The 19915-nt window shown below is 43.3% G+C and overlaps 1 protein-coding gene across 5 annotated transcripts in view; it reads left to right on the top strand.

Moving 5' to 3' along the window:
- clip2 (CAP-GLY domain containing linker protein 2) overlaps positions 1 to 19915 on the top strand; it is a 96415-nt gene that overhangs the window by 50182 nt on the left and 26318 nt on the right. For all 5 annotated transcript variants that reach the window (XM_029699913.1, XM_029699912.1, XM_029699914.1 and 2 more), the window contains exon 4: positions 17630 to 17754. In XM_029699913.1, the coding sequence (XP_029555773.1) occupies positions 17630 to 17754 (125 nt within the window). The remainder of the gene's footprint in view (positions 1 to 17629; positions 17755 to 19915) is intronic.

Below are 19915 nucleotides of genomic sequence, written 5' to 3' on the forward strand. Positions count from 1 at the left end.
GTTAGAGGAAGGACAGGAGTAAACACAAACAAAATATAACTATTGTAAAATAGACTGTGCCCGTAAAATGTATATAGTATTTATGAGCTGGAAGTAGAAGCCTAAGCGTTGTTCTTCACTAGTTTACTCCAATTAGGGGAGGGGTGGTAGTGTTAGAAAGTAATAAAGGAAAATATATTTCAAAAAGATGTGTATATACACTACCGTTCAAAAATTTGGGGTCACTTAGGAATGTCCTTGTTTTTGAAAGAAAAGCAAAAAAAGGTATCCATTAAAATAACATCAAATCGATCAGAAATACAGTGTATACATTGTTAATATTGTAAATGACTATTGTAGCTGGAAACGGCTGATTTCTAATGGAATATCTACACAGGTGTACAGAGGCCCATTATCAGCAACCATCACTCCTGTGTTCCAATGGCACGTTGTGTTAGCTAATCCAAGTTTATCATTTTAAAAGGCTAATTGATCATTAGAAAACCATTTTGCAATTATGTTAGCACAGCTGAAAACTGTTGTTCTGATTAAAGAAGGAATAAAACTGTCCTTCTTTAGACTAGTTGAGTATCTGGAGCATCAGCATTTGTGGGTTCAATTACAGGCTCAAAATGGCCAGAAACGAAGAACTTTCTTCTGAAACAAGTCAGTCTATTCTTGTTCTGAGAAATGAAGGCTATTCCATGCGAGAAATTGCCAAGAAACTGAAGATTTCGTACAATGCTGTGCACTACTCCCTTCACAGAACAGCACAAACTGGCCCTAACCAGAATAGAAAGAGGAGTGGGAGGCCCCAGTTCACAACTGAGCAAGAGGACAAGCGCATTAGTGTCTAGACAGACCCCTCACAATTTCTCAACTGGCCGTTAAAATGTTATATTTATCGAAAATCAGATGTAAAAACAAAACAAAGTCACAGCACCTCGAGGTACAGATTAATTCTGCAAGCTGCCTCGCAAAACACCAGTCTCAACGTCAACAGTGAAGAGGCGACTCCGGGATCCTGGCCTTCTAGGCAGAGTTCATCTGTGCAGTGTCTGTGTTCTTTTGGCCATCTTAATCTTTTCTTTTTATTGGCCAGTTTGAGATGTGGCTTTTTCTTTGCAACTCTGCCTAGAAGGCCAGCATCCCGGAGTCGCCTCTTCACTGTTGACGAGACACACTAGTGTACTTGTCCTCTTGCTCAGTTATGCACCGAGGCCTCCCACTCCTCTTTCTATTCTGGTTAGAGCCAGTTTGCACTGTTCTGTGAAGGGAGTAGTACACATCATTGTATGAGATCTTCAGTTTCTTGGCAATTTCTCACATAGAATAGCCTTAACCTCTCTAGGGTAGGGGGCAGTATTTGCACGGCCGGATAAAAAAACATAACCGATTTAATCTGGTTATTACTACTGCCCAGAAACTAGAATATGCATATAATTGTTTAATTTGGATAGAAAACACCCTAAAGTTTCTAAAACTGTTTGAATGGTGTCTGTGAGTATAACAGAACTCATATGGCAGGCAAAAACCTGAGAAGATTCCTTACAGGAAGTGCCCTCTCTGACCATTTCTTGGCCTTCTACACTCTCTTTATTGAAAACTGAGGATCTCTGCTGTAACGTGACACTTCCTACGGCTCCCATAGGCTCTCAGAAGGCGGCAGAACGCTGAATGATGACTTTGCAGCCCATTGCTGAAAAACAGTAGCGCATTTGGATAGTGGTCGATCAGAGAACAATGAGACTGGGGCGCGTGCACGAGACGACTCCATGTTTTAATCTTTTCGTCTTTGAACGAAAACAGGGTTTCCCGGTCGGAAAATTATCGCTTTTTTACGAGAAAAATCGCATAAAAATTGATTTTAAACAGCGGTTGACATGCTTCGAAGTACGGTAATAGAATATTTAGATTTTTTTTTGTCACGAAACACGTCGGGCGCGTCACCCTTCGTCACCCTTCGGATAGTGTCTTGAACGCACGAACAAAACAGAGGATATTTGAACATAACTATGGATTATTTTGAACCAAACCAACATTTGTTATTGAAGTAGAAGTCCTGGGAGTGCATTCTGACGAAGAACAGCAAAGGTAATCCAATTTTTCTTATAGTAAATCTGAGTTTGGTGAGTGCCAAACTTGGTGGGTGTCAAAATAGCTAGCCCATGATGGCGAGATATCTACTTAGAATATTGCAAAATGTGCTTTTGCCGAAAAGCTATTTTAAAATCGGACATAGCGATTGCATAAAGGAGTTCTGTATCTATAATTCTTAAAATAATTGTTATGTTTTTTGTGAACGTTTATCGTGAGTAATTTAGTAAATTCACTGGAAGTTTGCGGTGGGTATGCTAGTTCTGAACGTCACATGCTAATGTAAAAAGCAGTTTTTTGATATAAATATGAACTTGATTGAACAAAACATGTAAGTATTGTATAACATAATGTCCTAGGAGTTTCATCTGATGAAGATCATCAAAGGTTAGTGCTGCATTTAGCTGTGGTTTGGGTTTATGTGACATTATATGCTAGCTTGAAAAATGGGTGTCTGATTATTTCTGTCTGGGTACTCTGCTGACATAATCTAATGTTTTGCTTTCGTTGTAAAGCCTTTCTGAAATCGGACAGTGTGGTTAGATTAACGAGAGTCTTGTCTTTAAAATGGTGTAAAATAGTCATATGTTTGAGAAATTGAAGTAATAGCATTTCTAAGGTATTTGAATATCGCGCCACGGGATTCCACTGGCAGATTGAGTAGGTGGGACGATTTCGTCCCACATACCCTAGAGAGGTTAATTAATTGCAAAAGGGTTTTCTAATGATCAATTAGCTTTTTAAAATGATAAACTTGGATTAGCTAACACAATGTGCCATTGGAACAAAGGAGTGATGGTTGCTGATAATGGGCCTCTGTACGCCTATGTAGATATTCCATTGAAAATCAGCCGTTTCAAGCTACAATAGTCATTTACAACCGTAACAATGTCTACACTGTATTTCTGATTAATTCTGTTATTTTAATGGACCAAAAAAATATATTTTCTTTCAAAAACAAGGACATTTCTAAGTGACCCCAAACTTTTGAACAGTAGCGTATATATATGTATGTATATGTGTATATGTATTTGTATGTATGTGTATATGTATGTATTTACAGTATGTATGTATAAATATACAGTATAAATATTTGCAAATAAATATATTGTCACGCCCCGACCTGAGAGATCCGTTTTTCTCTGTTTGGTTAGGTCAGGGTGTGATGTGGGGTGGGCATTCTATGCTATCTATTTCTTTGTTTTGGCCGAGTGTGGTTTCCAATCAGATGCAGCTGTCTATTGTTGCCTCTGATTGGGAATCATACTTAGGCAGCCTTTTTCCCACCTGTGTTTGTGGGTAGTTGTCTTATGTTTTGTATAGTGTACCTGACGGAACTGTTTGGCTTTTCGTTTTGTTATTTTTTGTTTGAGTGTTTTTGATAAATAAAATCATGAACACGTACCACGCTGCACTTTGGTCCCCTTCTTCTGACGAACGCCGTTACAGAACTACCCACCAAAAAACGGACCAAGCAGCGTGGGCAGGAGAGGTGGACATGGGAGGACATACTGGACGGAAAGGGATCCTGGACGCGGGAGGAGATCCAGGCCGGATGGGATCGCCTCCCATGGGAACAGGTGGAAGCAGCGAGAGAGGAACAGCGACGAGACCGGGAGTCACGGCAACAACGGAAGACCGAGAGGCAGCCCCCCCCCCAAAATGTGGGGGGGGGCACACGGGGAGATTGGCAGGGTCAAGGTGGAGACCTGAGCCAACTCCTCGTGATTACCGTGGGGAGAGTATGACTGGTCAGGCACCGTGTTATGCGGTGAAGCGCATGGTGTCTCCAGTGCGCAGCCACAGCCCGGTGCGCTCTGTGAAAGCTCCCCGCAGTTGCCGTGCTTGAGTGGGCATTCAGCCAGGAAGGATTGAGCCGTCTCAGCGTTCCTGGTCTGCGGTGCGTCTCTTCAGCCCAGGTTATCCTACGCCAGCTCTAAGCACGGTATCCCCAGTTCGCCAGCCCACCCAGTGCGGCCTGTTCCAGCTCCCCGCACTTGCCGGGCTATGGGGGGGATCCAGCCAAGACGAGTTGTGCCAGCACTGTGCTTTAGACCTCCGGTGCGCCTCCACGGTCCAGTGTGTTCTGCGTTGGCTCTTCGCACTATGCCTTCAGTGCGCCTTCATAGCCCAGTGCGTCCCGTGCCAGCTCTCCACACTCACCGAGCTAAAATGGGCATCCAGCCAGGGCGGGTTGTGCCAGCCCTATGCTCCAGACGTCCAGTGCGTCTCCCCAGTCTGGTGGCACCTGTTCCGGCTCCACGTAAGAAGCCTCCAGTGATGATCCATGGTCCGAAGCCTCCAGTGATGATCCATGGTACGAAGCCTCCGGTGATGATCCATGGCCCGGAGCCTGTGGTGATGATCCATGGCCCGGAGCCTGTGGTGATGATCCATGGCACGAAGCCTCCGGTGATAATCCATGACCCGGAGCCTCCAGTGATAATTCATGACCCGGAGCCTGTAGGGACGATCCATGGCACGGAGCCTGCAGCGACGGTCCCCTGTACGGAACCTCTAGCAAACGTTCCCAGTACGGAGCCTCCAGCGACGGTTCCTAGTACGGAGCCTCCAGCGACGGTTCCCAGTACGGAGCCTCCAGCGACGGTTCACAGTACGGAGCCTCCAGCGACGGTTCCCAGTACGGAGCCTCCAGCGACGGTTCCCAGTACGGAGCCTCCAGCGACGGTTCCCAGTACGGAGCCTCCAGCGACAGGTTCCCAGTACGGAGCCTCCAGCGACAGGTTCCCAGTACGGAGCCTCCAGCGACAGGTTCCCAGTACGGAGCCTCCAGCGACAGGTTCCCAGTACGGAGCCTCCAGCGACAGGTTCCCAGTACGGAGCCTCCAGCGACAGGTTCCCAGTACGGAGCCTCCAGCGACAGGTTCCCAGTACGGAGCCTCCAGCGACAGGTTCCCAGTACGGAGCCTCCAGCGACAGGTTCCCAGTACGGAGCCTCCAGCGACAGGTTCCCAGTACGGAGCCTCCAGCGACAGGTTCCCAGTACGGAGCCTCCAGCGACAGGTTCCCAGTACGGAGCCTCCAGCGACAGGTTCCCAGTACGGAGCCTCCAGCGACAGGTTCCCAGTACGGAGCCTCCAGCGACGGTTTCCAGTCCGGAGCATCCGGCAACGATCCACGGTCCGGTGATACAAAATTGGAGGGATCAGCGGGCGGAGCGGGGTCTACGCCCCGAACCGGAGCCACCACCATGGGTAGATGCCCACCCGGACCCTCCCCTATAGGTTCAGGTTTGCAGCCGAGAGTCCGCACCTTTGGGGGGTGGGGTACTGTCACGCCCTGCCCTGAGAGATCCGTTTTTCTCTGTTTGGTTAGGTCAGGGTGTGATGTGGGGTGGGCATTCTATGCTATCTATTTCTTTGTTTTGGCCGAGTGTGGTTTCCAATCAGAGGCAGCTGTCTATCGTTGTCTCTGATTGGGAATCATACTTAGGCAGCCTTTTTCCCACCTGTGTTTGTGGGTAGTTGTCTTCTGTTTTGTATAGTGTACCTGACGGAACTGTTTGGCTTTTCGTTTTGTTGGTTTTTGTTTGAGTGTTTTTGATAAATAAAATCATGAACACGTACCACGCTGCACTTTGGTCCCCTTCTTCCGACGAACGCCGTTACATATATGGGGGATTGGAAGTGATGCAGATAATTACATTGATGGAGGCTACAATCTATCTGCACTATTAAAGCCGATCTGCCCCCTAATAAATGTTTTTTTTTAAATAAGATTGTTCCTGTAGAATTTCCAGTGCTGCTCCCAGGTATCCTATTTCCATGACTGACTGTGCTGCTCTACGCCAAGGACAACTCAATGTCATTTAAACTGGATGCAATCTAATTCCTCAGTATTGCTTTGTCTATCTGTACTCCAAACAATACCTCCTTATTACGGGCCTGCACTTCACTAGGATCTAAAAATGTAAAATTGACGTGGGGTGAAAATCTCACAGCCATACCCCACACATACAGTGCCTTCAAAAAGTATTCACATTCTTGACTTTTTCCACGTTTTGTGTTACGGCCTGATTTTAAAATTGATTACATTTAGATTTTGTACACACAATATCCCAGAATGTCAAAATAGAAAGTAGAAATGTCAACGTTAAAAACCTTGAGCGGTTTCCTTCCTCTCCGGCAACTGAGTTAGGAAGGACGCCTGTGTCTTTGTAATGACTGGGTGTATTGCTACACCATCCAAAGCTTGATTAATAACTTCACCAAGCTCAAAGGGATATTCAATGTCTGCTTTTTTTTAACCCCATCTCCCAAATAGTTTCCCTTCTTTGCGAGGCATTGGAACCCCTCCCTGGTCTTTGTGGTTGAATTTATGTTAGAAACTTACTGCTCTACCGAGGGACCTTACAGATTATTGTATGTGTTGGGTACAGATCAAATGTATTTATAAAGCCCTTCTTACATCAGCTGATGTCACAAAGTGCTGTACAGAAACCCAGCCTAAAACCCCAAACAGCAAGCAATGCCGGTGTAGAAGCATGGTGGCTAGGAAAAACTCCCTAGAAAGGCCAGAACTTAGGAAGAAACCTAGAGAGGAACCAGTTTGAGGGGTGGCCAGTCCTCTTCTGGCTGTGCCGGGTGGAGATTATAACAGAACATGGCCAAGATGTTCAAATGTTCACAGATGACCAGCAGGGTCAAATAGTAATAATCACAGTGGTTGTCGAGGGTGCAACAGGTCAGCATCTCAGGAGTAAATGTCAGTTGGCTTTTCATAGCCGATCATTCAGAGTATCTCTACCGCTCCTGCTGTCTCTAGAGAGTTGAAAACAGCAGGCCTGGGACAGGTAGCACGTCCAGTGAACAGGTCAGGGTGCCATAGCCGCAGGCAGAACAGTTGAAACTGAAGCAGCAGCACGGCCAGGTGGACTGGGGACAGCAAGAAGTCATCAGGCCAGGTAGTCCTGAGGCATGGTCCTAGGGCTCAGGTCCTCCAAGAGAGAGAGAATTAGAGAGAACATACTTAAATTCACAAGGGACACCGGATAAGACAGGAGAAATACTCCAGGTATAACAGACTGACCCTAGCCCCCCGACACATAAACTACTGCAGCATAAATACTGGAGGCTGAGACAGGAGGGGTCGGGAGACACTGTGGCCCCATCCGACGATACCCCCGGACAGGGCCAAACAGGCAGGATATAACCCCATCCACTTTGCCAAAGCACAGCCCCCACACCACTCGAGGGATATCTTCAACCACCAATTTACCATCCTGAGACAAGGCCGAGTATAGCCCACAAAGATCTCCGCCACTGCACAACCCAAGGGGGGGGCAACCCGGACAGGAAAATCACGTCAGTGACTCAACCCACGCAAGTGACACACCCCTCCTAGGGACAGCATGGAAGAGCACCAGTAAGCCAGTGACTCAGCCCCTGTAATAGGGTTAGAGGCAGAGAATCCCAGTGGAGAGAGGGGAACCGGCCAGGCAGGGACCGCAAGGGCGGTTTGTTGCTCCAGTGCCTTTCCGTTCACCTTCACACTCCTGGGCCAGACCACACTCAATCATGGGACCTACTGAAGAGATGAGTCTTCAATAAAGACTTAAAGGTTGAGACCGAGTCTGCGTCTCACATGGATAGGCAGACCATTCCATAAAAATGGAGCTCTATAGGAGAACGCCCTGTCTCCAGCTGTTTGCTTAGAAATTCTAGGGACAATAAGGAGGCCTGCGTCTTGTGACGGTAGCGTACGTGTAGGTATGTACGGCAGGACCAAATTGGAAAGATGGGTAGGAGCAAGCCCATGTAATGCTTTGTAGGTTAGCAGTAAAACCTTGAAATCAGCCCTTGCCTTAACAGGAAGCCAGTGTAGAGAGGCTAGCACTGGAGTAATATGATCCATTTTTTTGGTTCTTGTCAAGATTCTAGCAGCTGTGTTTAGCACTAACTGAAGTTTATTTAGTGCTTTATCCTGGTAGCTGGAAAATAGAGCATTGCAGTAGTCTAACCTATAAGTGACAAAAGCATGGATACATTTTTCTGCATCATTTTTGGACAGAAAGTTTCAGATTTTTGCAATGTTATGTAGATGGAAAAAAGCTGTCCTTGAAACAATCTTGATATGTTTGTCAAAAGAGAGATCAGGGTCCAGAGTAACGCCGAGGTCCTTCACAGTTTTATTTGAGACAACTGTACAACCATCACGGTTAATGATCAGATTCACCAGAAGATCTCTTTGTTTCTTGGGACCTAGAACAAGCATCTCTGTTTTGTCCAAGTTTAAAAGTAGAACATTTTCCGCCATCCACTTATGTCTGAAACACAGGCTTCCAGGGAGGGCAATTTTGGTGCTTCACCATGTTTCATCGAAATGTACAGCTGTGTGTCATCCGCATAGCAGTGAAAGTTAACATGATGTTTCCAAATGACATCACCAAAAGGTAAAATATATAATGAAAACAATAATAGTGGTCCTAAAACGGAGCCTTGAGGAACACCGAAATTTACAGTTGATTTGTCAGAGGACAAACCATCCACAGAGACAAACTGATATCTTTCCGACAGATAAGATATAAACCAGGCCAGAACTTGTCCGTGTAGACCAATTTGGGGTTTCAATCTCTCCAAAAGAATGTGGTGATCGATGGTATCAAAAGCAGCACTAAGGTCTAAGAGCACGAGGACAGATGCAGAGCATCGGTCTGACGCCATTAAAAGGTAATTTACCACCTTCACAAGTGCGGTCTCAGTATTATGATGGGGTCTAAAACCAGACTGAAGCGTTTCGTATACATTGTTTGTCTTCAGGAAGGCAGTGAGTTGCTGCGCAATAGCTGTTTCTACATTTTTGGAGAGGAATGGGAGATATGATATAGGCCGATAGTTTAGAAAATATTTTGTGGGTCATGGTTTGGCTTTTTCTAGAGAGGCTTTATTACTGCCACTTTTAGTGAGTTTGGTACACATCTGGTGGATAGAGAGCCATTTATTATGGTCAAGATAGGAGGGCCAAGCACAGGAAACGGCTATTTCAGTAGTTTAGTTGGAATAGAGTCCAGTATGCAGCTTGAAGGTTTAGAGGCCATGATTATTTTCATCAATGTCTCAAGAGATATAGTACTAAAAAACTTGAGTGAGGTAGTCATTCAAAAATCATGTTAAACACTCACTATTATTGCACACAGAGTGAGTCCATGCAAGTTATTATGCATCTTGTTAAGCAAATGTTTTATTCCTGAATGTATTTAGGCTTGCCATGACAAAGGGGTTGAGTACTTATTGACTCAAGACATTCTAAAAACATAATTCCACTTTGACATTATAGAGTATTTTGGGTAGGCCAGTGACACAAATCTCAATTTAATCCATTTTAAATACAGGCTGTAACACAACAAAACGTGGAAAACATCAAGGGGTGTGAATAATTTATGATAGCACAATAACACAGTTAAAATAAGTTATATTTATTTGACCTGTGAGGCAAACTAACTGTTTCATAGGACTGGTCTTACACATCCTCAATATGATGTCTTATGAGAGACTAGCATAAGGGCTAAGATATCTGTCTAACCTGCATTTGAAATCCATAGATAAAAAATATCAGAGCCTAATGCTCTGGTGAAGCTCTCTGTGTCTTGGCATTAAAGCTGAGTCGCTCTGAGACATGTCTCAGGCCAACTTCCAGATAAACAGGAAGTTAGAGAAAGCAATCGCCAAGTAGAGTCGGCAACATATGCCTCTATGTCTTGGCACTGCTGGCAGGCACACTCAGGCTGTAATATGTGAATCCATCCATTCAACCGGCACCACAAGCCACTCACTACTGTGTTTTACCTCGCTGCTTTCAGACTTTGCCTCACGGTTTTCCCTCATGGTTTTCTCATCCAAGTCCATGGAAATGGACGGGTTAGGGATGGAAGTTCTGGAACGCCAAGGAACACCAAGATAACAGCGAACCAGCAAGGTCTGCTATTTTGAAACTAAGGTCTGCTCCTTGTGTTTTGACAAGCTAGGTTGTGGTCTGTTTCATGCAGTATATTTTCCTTGGCGTGAAGGCTGTTTTGGACGCAGTGCGTACAGGTTTACGTAAACAACGTGAGTTAGGAGGAAAGGACTGGACATTCTTTGGGAGTGTTTTTGTTATCTCTGCGTAGATTCACGGGTGATGAATGTGTCCGTCTGCCTTGTCAAGATGGAGCTTCTCTTAGAGGCAGGAAGCAAGGAAGTGAGGATGTTCCAGTGACAGTAATCGTATTTCACATACAAATGCGCACCATATGTGATATATATGTGCCTCACTGTTTTCAGTGATTTACTGTGGATGTGAAGGAGTGGCATTCATCACATATTCAACCTGTTTTGACTCACATTGGCACTGTTGATGACTATGACTCTATCTTTAAAAATGTATTATTATTAACATTTATTTATCGATCAATTCACAATCCTCAACATTAATTCTGCAGTTTTCATCCTCAAACATTTGCAGTTAGCTCTTGAAACAGTGCAACTGATTTGTATGCATTTGATGAATACAACCTTGTAATCCACTGGAAAAAAACTGCCCTGTGCTGACAATGACATGTTATCCATAAGGGCAGTGTGCTGTAAATAAGTTTTGCTCTTTGCTCTTTCCATTAAGGCAATTACAGTAGGTTCTTCTCTAGCCCACTCTCAAAAAGGCCTCTGTGTTTCGGGGTCAGTCTGAAGAAGATGTGATTCCAAACACTGGGGCAGTAGTCATGAGTCAGTGAATTGAACAAAGAGCTGTTCTCCCCAACTTTTTTCAGTGACAGACATTTTCCCTCTCTAGGCTACTACATTCACACAAAAAACAAGTATTATTTATATGATTGTGGATATCATTCCCTGTGAATTCCCTCTTCCTCTTTATATTGCATTACAGCGTGATGAGAACAGCGTGAGGGCATTTTAACATTTTGCTTCATAAGGCATTATACAGCCTTATAATGCATTATGCCTAGCTCATAATTATTTTAATACATATGAAGACGGTATCAATAGGAAGTGTTACCAAATTGTGATTTGGAGCTCATTTTTCCCAGTATGTACAGTGCTTTCAGAAAGTATTCATACCCCTTGACTTATTACACATGTTGTTGTGTTACAGCCTGAATTCAAAATGGATTAAAAAAATACATCTACACGCAATACCCCATAACGACAAAGTGAAAACATGTTTTTAGAAATCTTTACAAATTTATTGAAAATGAAATACAGAAAAATCTCATTTACATAACTATTTGCAGCCCTGAGTCAATACTTTGTAGAAGCATTTTTGGTAGCGATTACAGCTGTGAGTCTTTTTGGGTAAGTCCCTAAGAGCTTTGCACTCCGGGATAAAATACTTCAAACTCTGTCAAGTTGATTGTTGATCATTGCTAGACAGCCATTTTCAAGTCTTGCCATACATTTTCAAGCCGATTTAAGTCAAAACTGTAACTAGGCCACTCGGGAACATTCAATGTCATCTTGGTAAGCAACTCCAGTGTAGTTTTGTCCATGCGGTTTAGGTTATTGTCCTGCTGAAAGGTGAATTCAACACCCAGTGTCTGTTGGAAAGCAGACTGAAACTGATTTAAAATTACCTTTAGCCTTATGGTGAAATCCCTGAGCAGTTTCCTTCCTCTCCAGTAACTGAGTTTGTAGTGACTGGGTGTATTGATACACCATCTAAAGCAGGGGTGTCAAACTCATTTTAGCTCAGGGGCCACATGGAGGAAAATCTATTCCCAAGTGGGCCGGACCGGTAAAATCATGGTATATATATATATAACTTAAAAACAACAACTTCAGATTGTTTTCTTTGTTTTAATACGATCAACATAAAACATAAAGCTGGAGCCTGAGGACAGTGTGTCCACAATAGTACAAGCACAACATCACTATTAATCATAAAACACCTCAAGTTTATTTGAAAATTCTAAAGAAAAAGAACACACAAACACACAATGCCTCAGTGATTCACAGAACTATATCAGGGTGTCTCATGCAGCACTTTAAGTGGGGTTGCATAGTTTGACTCCTGATACCTGGCATCTTTTAGCTTTCACCAGCACATCAATATCAGGCGTCACATCCTGAGTGGCAGCCAACTTCAGGATGTGATTCAAGTGCTTGTGGGTGAGCCTTGAGCGCAGCTTTGGTTTTATTTATGCTCATTACAGAGAAAACTTGCTCACAAAGATATGTGATTGCAAACATGCACAACAGTTTTGCAGCGAGGGCTGTCAAATTGGGGTAACCTGGCAAGAGATTCTGATAAAATGTGTCCAAGCCAGCTGCGGCAAATTTACCCTTCATATCCGAGTCACACTGCAAGTCTATTATTTCAAGTTGGATGCTGACGGGCAGATCAGAGGGATTCACGGTGAATGGCGAGCAAAAAACGTTGAAGTCTTTCTCCACTTCACCAAAAATCTGAAAGCGTTGCTCAAACTCCCGTAACAGTCCCGTTATTATATCTTTGAACCGCTTCATGTCTGCCACATGTTGGGTCGCGTACACATTTTTCAGACAGGGGAAGTGAGCTGCATCACCACCGGCGAGTTGCGTCTCCCACAATGACAGCTTCAACTTGAAAGAACGTATGCTGTCATAATACTGCGTGACGACTTTGTTGCTGTAACGGCTTCGGTAGTCGGGTAGGAGGAATGAGGCGCAGGAAGCAGCGAACACAGGGAGTGGTGTTTTTAATAACACAGGATAAACAAAAGTTCCCAACCATAGGGAATAAAATACAAAATAGACGACCAGGTAAAGCCGACGAACAACACGTCGTCAATGAACACAAATGAATCCCGCACAAACAACAGACGGGCCAGCTAAACTAAATACCCCCTCTAATAGCTAATTGGCCACAGGTGCCCAAAACCAAAAAGGGATCGGTAGTAGCTAATAGGCCGGTGACGACGACCGCCGAGCGCCACCCGAGCAGGAGGGGGCTCCACCGTCGGTGGGAATCGTGACAGTTGCGCCCTTGCAGCTGTTTGTTCAAGTTATTCAGGTGCTCTGTAACATCCACCATAAATGCAAGGTCCTGCATCAATTCTGCAGAATGAAATTCTAACACTGGTTTGCCCTTTTCTTCCATGAACTGTTCAATTTCTTCTCGTAAATCAAAGAAACGCCTAAGTACAGCACCTCGGCTTAACCATCTTACCTCAGTGTGGTATGGCAGGCCATAGATGTGGTCTTTCTCTCTGAGAAGGCTGTCAAACTGACGGTGATTCAGGCTTCTGGATCGGATGAAATTAACAGTTTGGATGACCACCTTCATGACGTTATCCATCTTTAATGACTTGCAACACAAAGCCCCCTGGTGCAAAATACAGTGAAAAGTCCAAAAATCACGTCCTCCATTTGCAGATTGCACTTTCTCTCTGAACTTTGTCACAACGCCTGCTTTTTTCCCGATCATTGAGGGCGCACCATCTGTAGCCAGGCTGACAGCGCGGGACCAGTCCACTCCGACCCTGTCCAGCGCGCCGACGAGTGCGGTGAAAATATCAGCTGCTGTCGTTGTATCTGTCATCGGCACCAACTCCACGAACTCCTCGGTGACGGTCAATGTGTCATCAACTCCGCGGATGAAAATGGCCAGTTGTGCAACATCTGTAATGTCCGTGCTTTCATCAATTGCAACTGAAAACCCAATAAATGACTTTACTTTTTGCTTCAACTGGCTGTCCAAATCCACTGAAAGATCGGAAATCCTGTCTGCAACTGTGTTTCTTGTCAGGCTGATATTTGCAAAAGCCTGGCGCTTTTCAGGGCACACAATCTCCGCTGCCTTTATCATGCATGTTTTTACAAATTCACCCTCACTAAATGGTTTTGAAGCCACTGCGATTTCATTAGCAATGAGGTAGCTAGCTTTCACTGCAGCGTCACTGATGTCTCGGCTGTGAGTAAACACAGACTGCTGTTTCTTCAGACCCGCCAACAGTTCATTCACCTTCTCTCTTCTCCGCTGTCCTTGAAAGTTGTCATATTTGTCGGCATGAAGACTCACATAGTGGTGACGAAGGTTATACTCTTTCAGCACTGCAACATGCTGTGAACACACCAAACACACAGCTTTCCCATTCAATTCCGTGAATAAATAGGAGGATGACCATTTTTCTTGGAACACTCTGCACTCTGCGTCCACTTTTCTTTTTGACAGAGACATATTGGGGCAATGAGGGTGCCAAAGCACCTAATATTAAAAGTAGAAGCCGTAATAAATATCGCGGGCAAAACAAATTAGCTCATCCGGACTGGCTGCACTTGCTTGACCTACTTGCTCTGCTCAGGTATAAACAGTTTGCTTGCTTAACACAATTGATATTGCGCCATCCAGTGGACACAATTGGAACAGCAGTTTCTTTTATTGAAAAATTGCAGCTCATTTTTATACTTTACAAAATCATCTCGCGGGCCGGATTAAACCCCTTTGCAGGCCTGATCCGGCCCGCGGGCCGGACGTTTGACACCCCTGATCTAAAGCCTAATTTTTGTGTTTTTTCACATCAACCAATCGGTGCCCTTCTTTGCTAGGCATTGGAAAACCTCCCTGGTCTTTGTGGTTGAACCTTTGCTTGAAATTCACTACTCGATTGAGGGACCTTACAATTATCTGTATGTGGGGTATAGAGATGAGGTAGTCATTAAAAAATCATGTTAACAACTTTTATTGAACAAAGAATGAGTCCTTGCCACTTATAATGCGATTTGTTAAGCATATTTTTACTCCTGAATTATTTTAGGCTTGCCATAAGAAAGGGGTTGAATACTTATTGACTCAAGGCTTTTCATTTTGTATTAATTTCAAAAATGTTCTACAAACTAAATTCTACTTTGACATTCTGGGTGTATTGTGTGTTAATCAATTCCACATTTAAATTTAATACATTTAAAATTCAGGCTGTAACACAACAAAAAGTGGAAAAAGTAAAGGGGTGTGAATACTTTCACAAGGCACTGTAAGCCTTGTGGTGCAATATCTCTATCTCTTTTGTTATTTGCCTTTGTGTTGTCATCTCATACTGTTTGGAAAAAATATATTCTCACAGCTAGAAGCGAAACAATATGGCTGTGAAAGAACAGGAAAGTCCTTCGGGGGATTGAAAAGAGAGTGAAAGCTTTACCAGCTTTTGCCATCAGATTAAAACCACACACACGTGAATATAGACTCAATTTCATTGTCCTGCTCCTTGCAGGGCTTTAAGTAAGAGATACACGCTGGCATATATGTCATTGTTTGGCCTCTAGGACAATGATATGGCCGGTTGTTTGTTAGGTTATTGTTTTGGGTAATCAGGGTTGGGCGGTTTACTTGAGAAATGTGATCCTTTACTGATTACAGATTACATTACAATGAAAGTAATTAGTAACATATGACATTGGATTACTCAAAATTAGTAATAATAGTTAATTCCATTTCTATCACTCGAATTCTTTTAATAAAATGTTTTCCCTAATATTCAATAGAAGAACAAACAAAAAATTATATCAAGTCATCGAAACCTCTTTTAATGTTTCAGTTTTTTCTTTTAACAATCAGCAGTTAACATACAGTATGTGGTAACAGAGAGTTTACAATACATACTCTAAAATGTACAAAATAAATATAAAAAAGGGACATATTGATGCGCAAAAAATGTCCCATTGTCACAAACAGAGGTGGTATCAGATCTAACTGTGATGTTCCACTGTTAGAGTGGATTTACTTCTAGTCAACTCTGGCTAACTAAGTACCGTTGCTTATATGTGAATTTGAGTTCGGAACACGTTGGATGCATGTTGCATGAGGTTGGGTCATATTCTCCTGGAGAATCTGGTCTTCCCATCGGTTCGGCCTCCTTTGACACTAGCAAATCTCTAGCCAATCACCACGTGGGGCGTTCCCAAAGCATATTGTTGGTGCTGTGTGGTGACAGACAGCGCATCTCAGTACGAAGCGCGATGCACAGTGCATTTATCATCCTTTTTTCTTACGACAGGTACATTCACTGCTGCATAGGTAGCCTTTATTGCCCTACCAAGCAAAAGAGCAGTAACTGCACATTTGATCAAAAATGTGTTTTTTGATACATTAAATACATGCTTTATCATGTGGACAAATATCCTGCGTCCACTGTGCTGTGTTATGGAGAAAATGTGGGGTCATGTTTGCTTTAACTGCAAAAAGTTAGTGAAAATAAAGGAAAAAAGCAGTAACTGCCATCACTCATGTCAGTTACTGCCTTCTACCTTGGTTTCATCAAACTTTGGGCTGCAGTTTCTATGGTTTACCTTGGTATTATTGATTGTTCTTTGCTGATACAAATATCAAACTATATGAAACTGCATAGCCTATATGAGGAGAAAATACACTCAAGATGATAGGATAAGTGTGCTATGATGATGCTTGGAAAGTTGTATGTCAATATACTGTATACCATGTCTGCTTATCTTAGATTTTAGATTATTTCTGTTTTGGGGGGTTTGGGAGAGGATGCAATATTGTCATCGTCATGGCATTCCAAGACAGTTTACAATGAGAATGGATCTCTGTTTGCATCCGTCCACGTTGTTTGTATATGATTGAACTTTAGCGGGAATACGTTTCTTTATCATCTTTCCAGTTCTTCTATCCGTTCCTGCTCCTGACCCTCCTGGGGCAGAGATGGGGAAGAGATCACTCAGTCTGAAGGCACGTTGAGACTATTTACCATAGTACAAGGTTGTCTAATTTAATTGAAAAAAAAATGGTAAAGCAGTAGGGTTTGTTTTCAGATTATCATGTCTATACACTTGAACTGGCCATTTCCATTCTCAGCTGCAATATTTTGGAACTGTTACTGCATTTGCATCTCTTGGTGGTGGTGCGTTCAATGCATAATTTAGAGGTGAAGTCATTCGTGTTATGGCATGGGAGAGACTTAGCACTGAGCCGAGACTGATCACCCCCAAAGTAGCATGGTGGTCTTTGTGTTTCTCAAACCCCCTGAACCTGCTCTCTGTCTATCCCTCAATCTGTCTGATCGCACTAGCGTAACTGGCTGTGACCTCTTTTCAGGCTCCCGAATGTAGGCCATGTCAGCTTTTCCAGTCATGCGCTCCATTGTCACCTCCGAGTTGTCCACGCCGAAGTCTCCCCTCGCGACACCAAGATGCCTGTCTGATTTCACCCTTAAGTGTTGACGTCCTTTAGTGTCACTATGGGATACAGTATTAATGCATAACACTCCGCTTCCACCTAAAATGGCAAGACTCCATTGTCACTGAAAGTAGCCTATTGGTTATTGTTACCTTTTTTGTGGTATACATACCTTATTTTTAAACCTGTAATCTTTACCACAGTTGCTTATGAGAAGAAGGAAAAGTATGTTGCACACTATAATACTTTTTTTAAAGTATACAACATTTGGGGGCCACATGCCAAAAGCAAACAAGCAAAAAGAAAAAAAAAGACAACCTCACGTCCACCGCATTTGCAGTTTTTCTATATTTCTCTTTCTATGTATGCAGTGTATTTTGGACATGATCATTACCAAGATGTTGCACTTGTTCACCATGCTCCTTTGTCTTGTCAGGTGGGGGGCACTAAGACAGGAGTGGTGCGCTACGTGGGGGAGACTGACTTTGCCAAGGGTGAGTGGTGCGGCGTGGAGTTGGACGAGCCCCTGGGGAAGAACGACGGTGCAGTGGCTGGAACCAGGTATACACCGTCTGTTACCAATCTCTCTCTCTCCCTCTGCCTCTATGTCTATGTCTGTCTCTCTTTATCTCCCTCTCCTGCTTGATTTAACTCCCTTGTATGTGTTCACTCTCTCATTCTCTTGCTGGATCTCTGCTGCAAGCTCTCTCTGTATTCCTCCTCTATTCCCCCTTTATCATTCTCTTTCATTCTTTATTTCTATTATTCTGTCTCTCACTCGGTCTCTTTTTCTGTCCTACACACACGCACTCTCACATGCACACACACAAACCTCCACACACACATACACCTGTCTGGCAAATCTAGCTGTAGGCTTAGTAGTGTCTTCAAAAATCAATCATGTGTGGTTTAGTGTCAGACAAGACGGCATCGTTCTAATTTTAGCTACAATTCCTCTGTATGGTAGACCATTAGAGCTAGGCGTTCCCCTCTGTAACACAATATTCAACTGAATTATTTTCAAAATGGTGAAAACATGAATCGCTGTGCAAACAGAATATGGCTTCACTCTCCAGAATATGACTTCACTCTTCTTCTAATTACAAAATGAATGTCACATTCTGTTTTGAGATGGAACAGTATCTGTGCAGGCATAAACTAGCGGCAACATGCTCCAGTTCCCTCCACTTTCATATTTGATTTATTGCAACCTGCTTTTGAAAGATTTTACCACTGCAAATATTGCAACCCACTTAACCAGAAGCATGGTTTCTGCCCTTAAAGTGACTGATTTCTAATAAAATACCTGTTGATGTAAGGGAATACTCGACAACGACTAGCCATGACTTGTCACAAATCACATTGCAATGCATTTTACAGTAGTATTTTATAAATGCCACAATACGGTATAAGTGAATTCACCACAACAAGCTGTTTTTATGGAAAACCATACCCGCTGCAAAAAATGTAAAAATGTAAGCCTCATGATTTGTCAACATGCACAGTTAGTCTGTGCTTCCATCTGATCAACAGTAGCCTACTGATAACAACCACAGCTGCAGGTAGCCTAGAGAAGCCTACAGTATGCGCTTTACTCCCATCTCAGCCAGGGAAAATGTAACGTCATGTTTTTATAGCCTAAGCTATATATTTATAGCGTAAAATAGGCCACATTTATTTGTGTTCTGAGAAAATTAGAATTTGATCAAATTTGGTTTATATTCATACTTCGGGTGGCTAGGCTACCTAGGCCTTTTTAATCCAAAATGATTGACTGGAATTAATCAATCAACACAAATGTGATGACATACTGTATGAGAATATTTGTAATTACAAATGGAAAGGCCTACACGATGCAAGCCTGCATACAGCAAGCTGAAACCTGTTCGTTTTTGTCCAGTTGCAGTTATTGTCTCTGTGTAAAGGGTTCTGATTTTTCATCCTCCCTAGGGCCAGGAGTTTTTCCAGGACTTATTTTTTTTTTACCATATGACCTGATTAAAAAAATAATCTGTTCCCATCGTAGCCCGTATCATTTTTTTTTTTTTACAGCTGATTTATTACAATGTCATACACTACCACTAGGATCCAGAGTTGGTCAGGTTAGCCCACTACCAGATCAGGAAAAACTCTGGGCCCCAGGAAAATAATTTCCCCCCACCTCTCTGGGACCTGTCGTGCCACCTCTGAAATCACCACATAATATTACTATTTGTATGATCTACATTTGACATGTTTTTGGTGATGGGGATGGGCTTCACCGACAGTGTCACCAGCAAAGCACCCCCACACCATAACACCTCCTTCTCCATGCTTTACGGTGGGAAATACACATGCGGAGATCATCTGTTCACCCATCACGCGTCTCACACTGACAGTTATGTGGCTCAGTGCAGCCGGCAGTTACTGCAACAATTTCAGAATATATCAGGCTCTGCTATTACCATTTTTACTGTGGGGCTGTTGGCTCAGCTAGACAATTCTGTTTACACTGCCCTGCTTCAAGGGGGGCAACTGTCGGGCAAGTGTCGTGCACTACCTCCGGAGGTAGTGGTCGAGACGTAGCAAGTACGCAAGTTTACATTTTAGTAATACACCACCGGTCAAAAGTTTTAGAACACCTACTCATTCAAGGGTTTTTCTTTATTTTTACTATTTTCTATATTGTAAAATAATAGTGAAGACATCAAAACTATGAAATAACACATATGGAATCATGTAG

The sequence above is a fragment of the Salmo trutta genome, chromosome 19 (assembly GCF_901001165.1).
Source record: "Salmo trutta chromosome 19, fSalTru1.1, whole genome shotgun sequence".
Lineage (NCBI taxonomy): Eukaryota > Metazoa > Chordata > Actinopteri > Salmoniformes > Salmonidae > Salmo > Salmo trutta.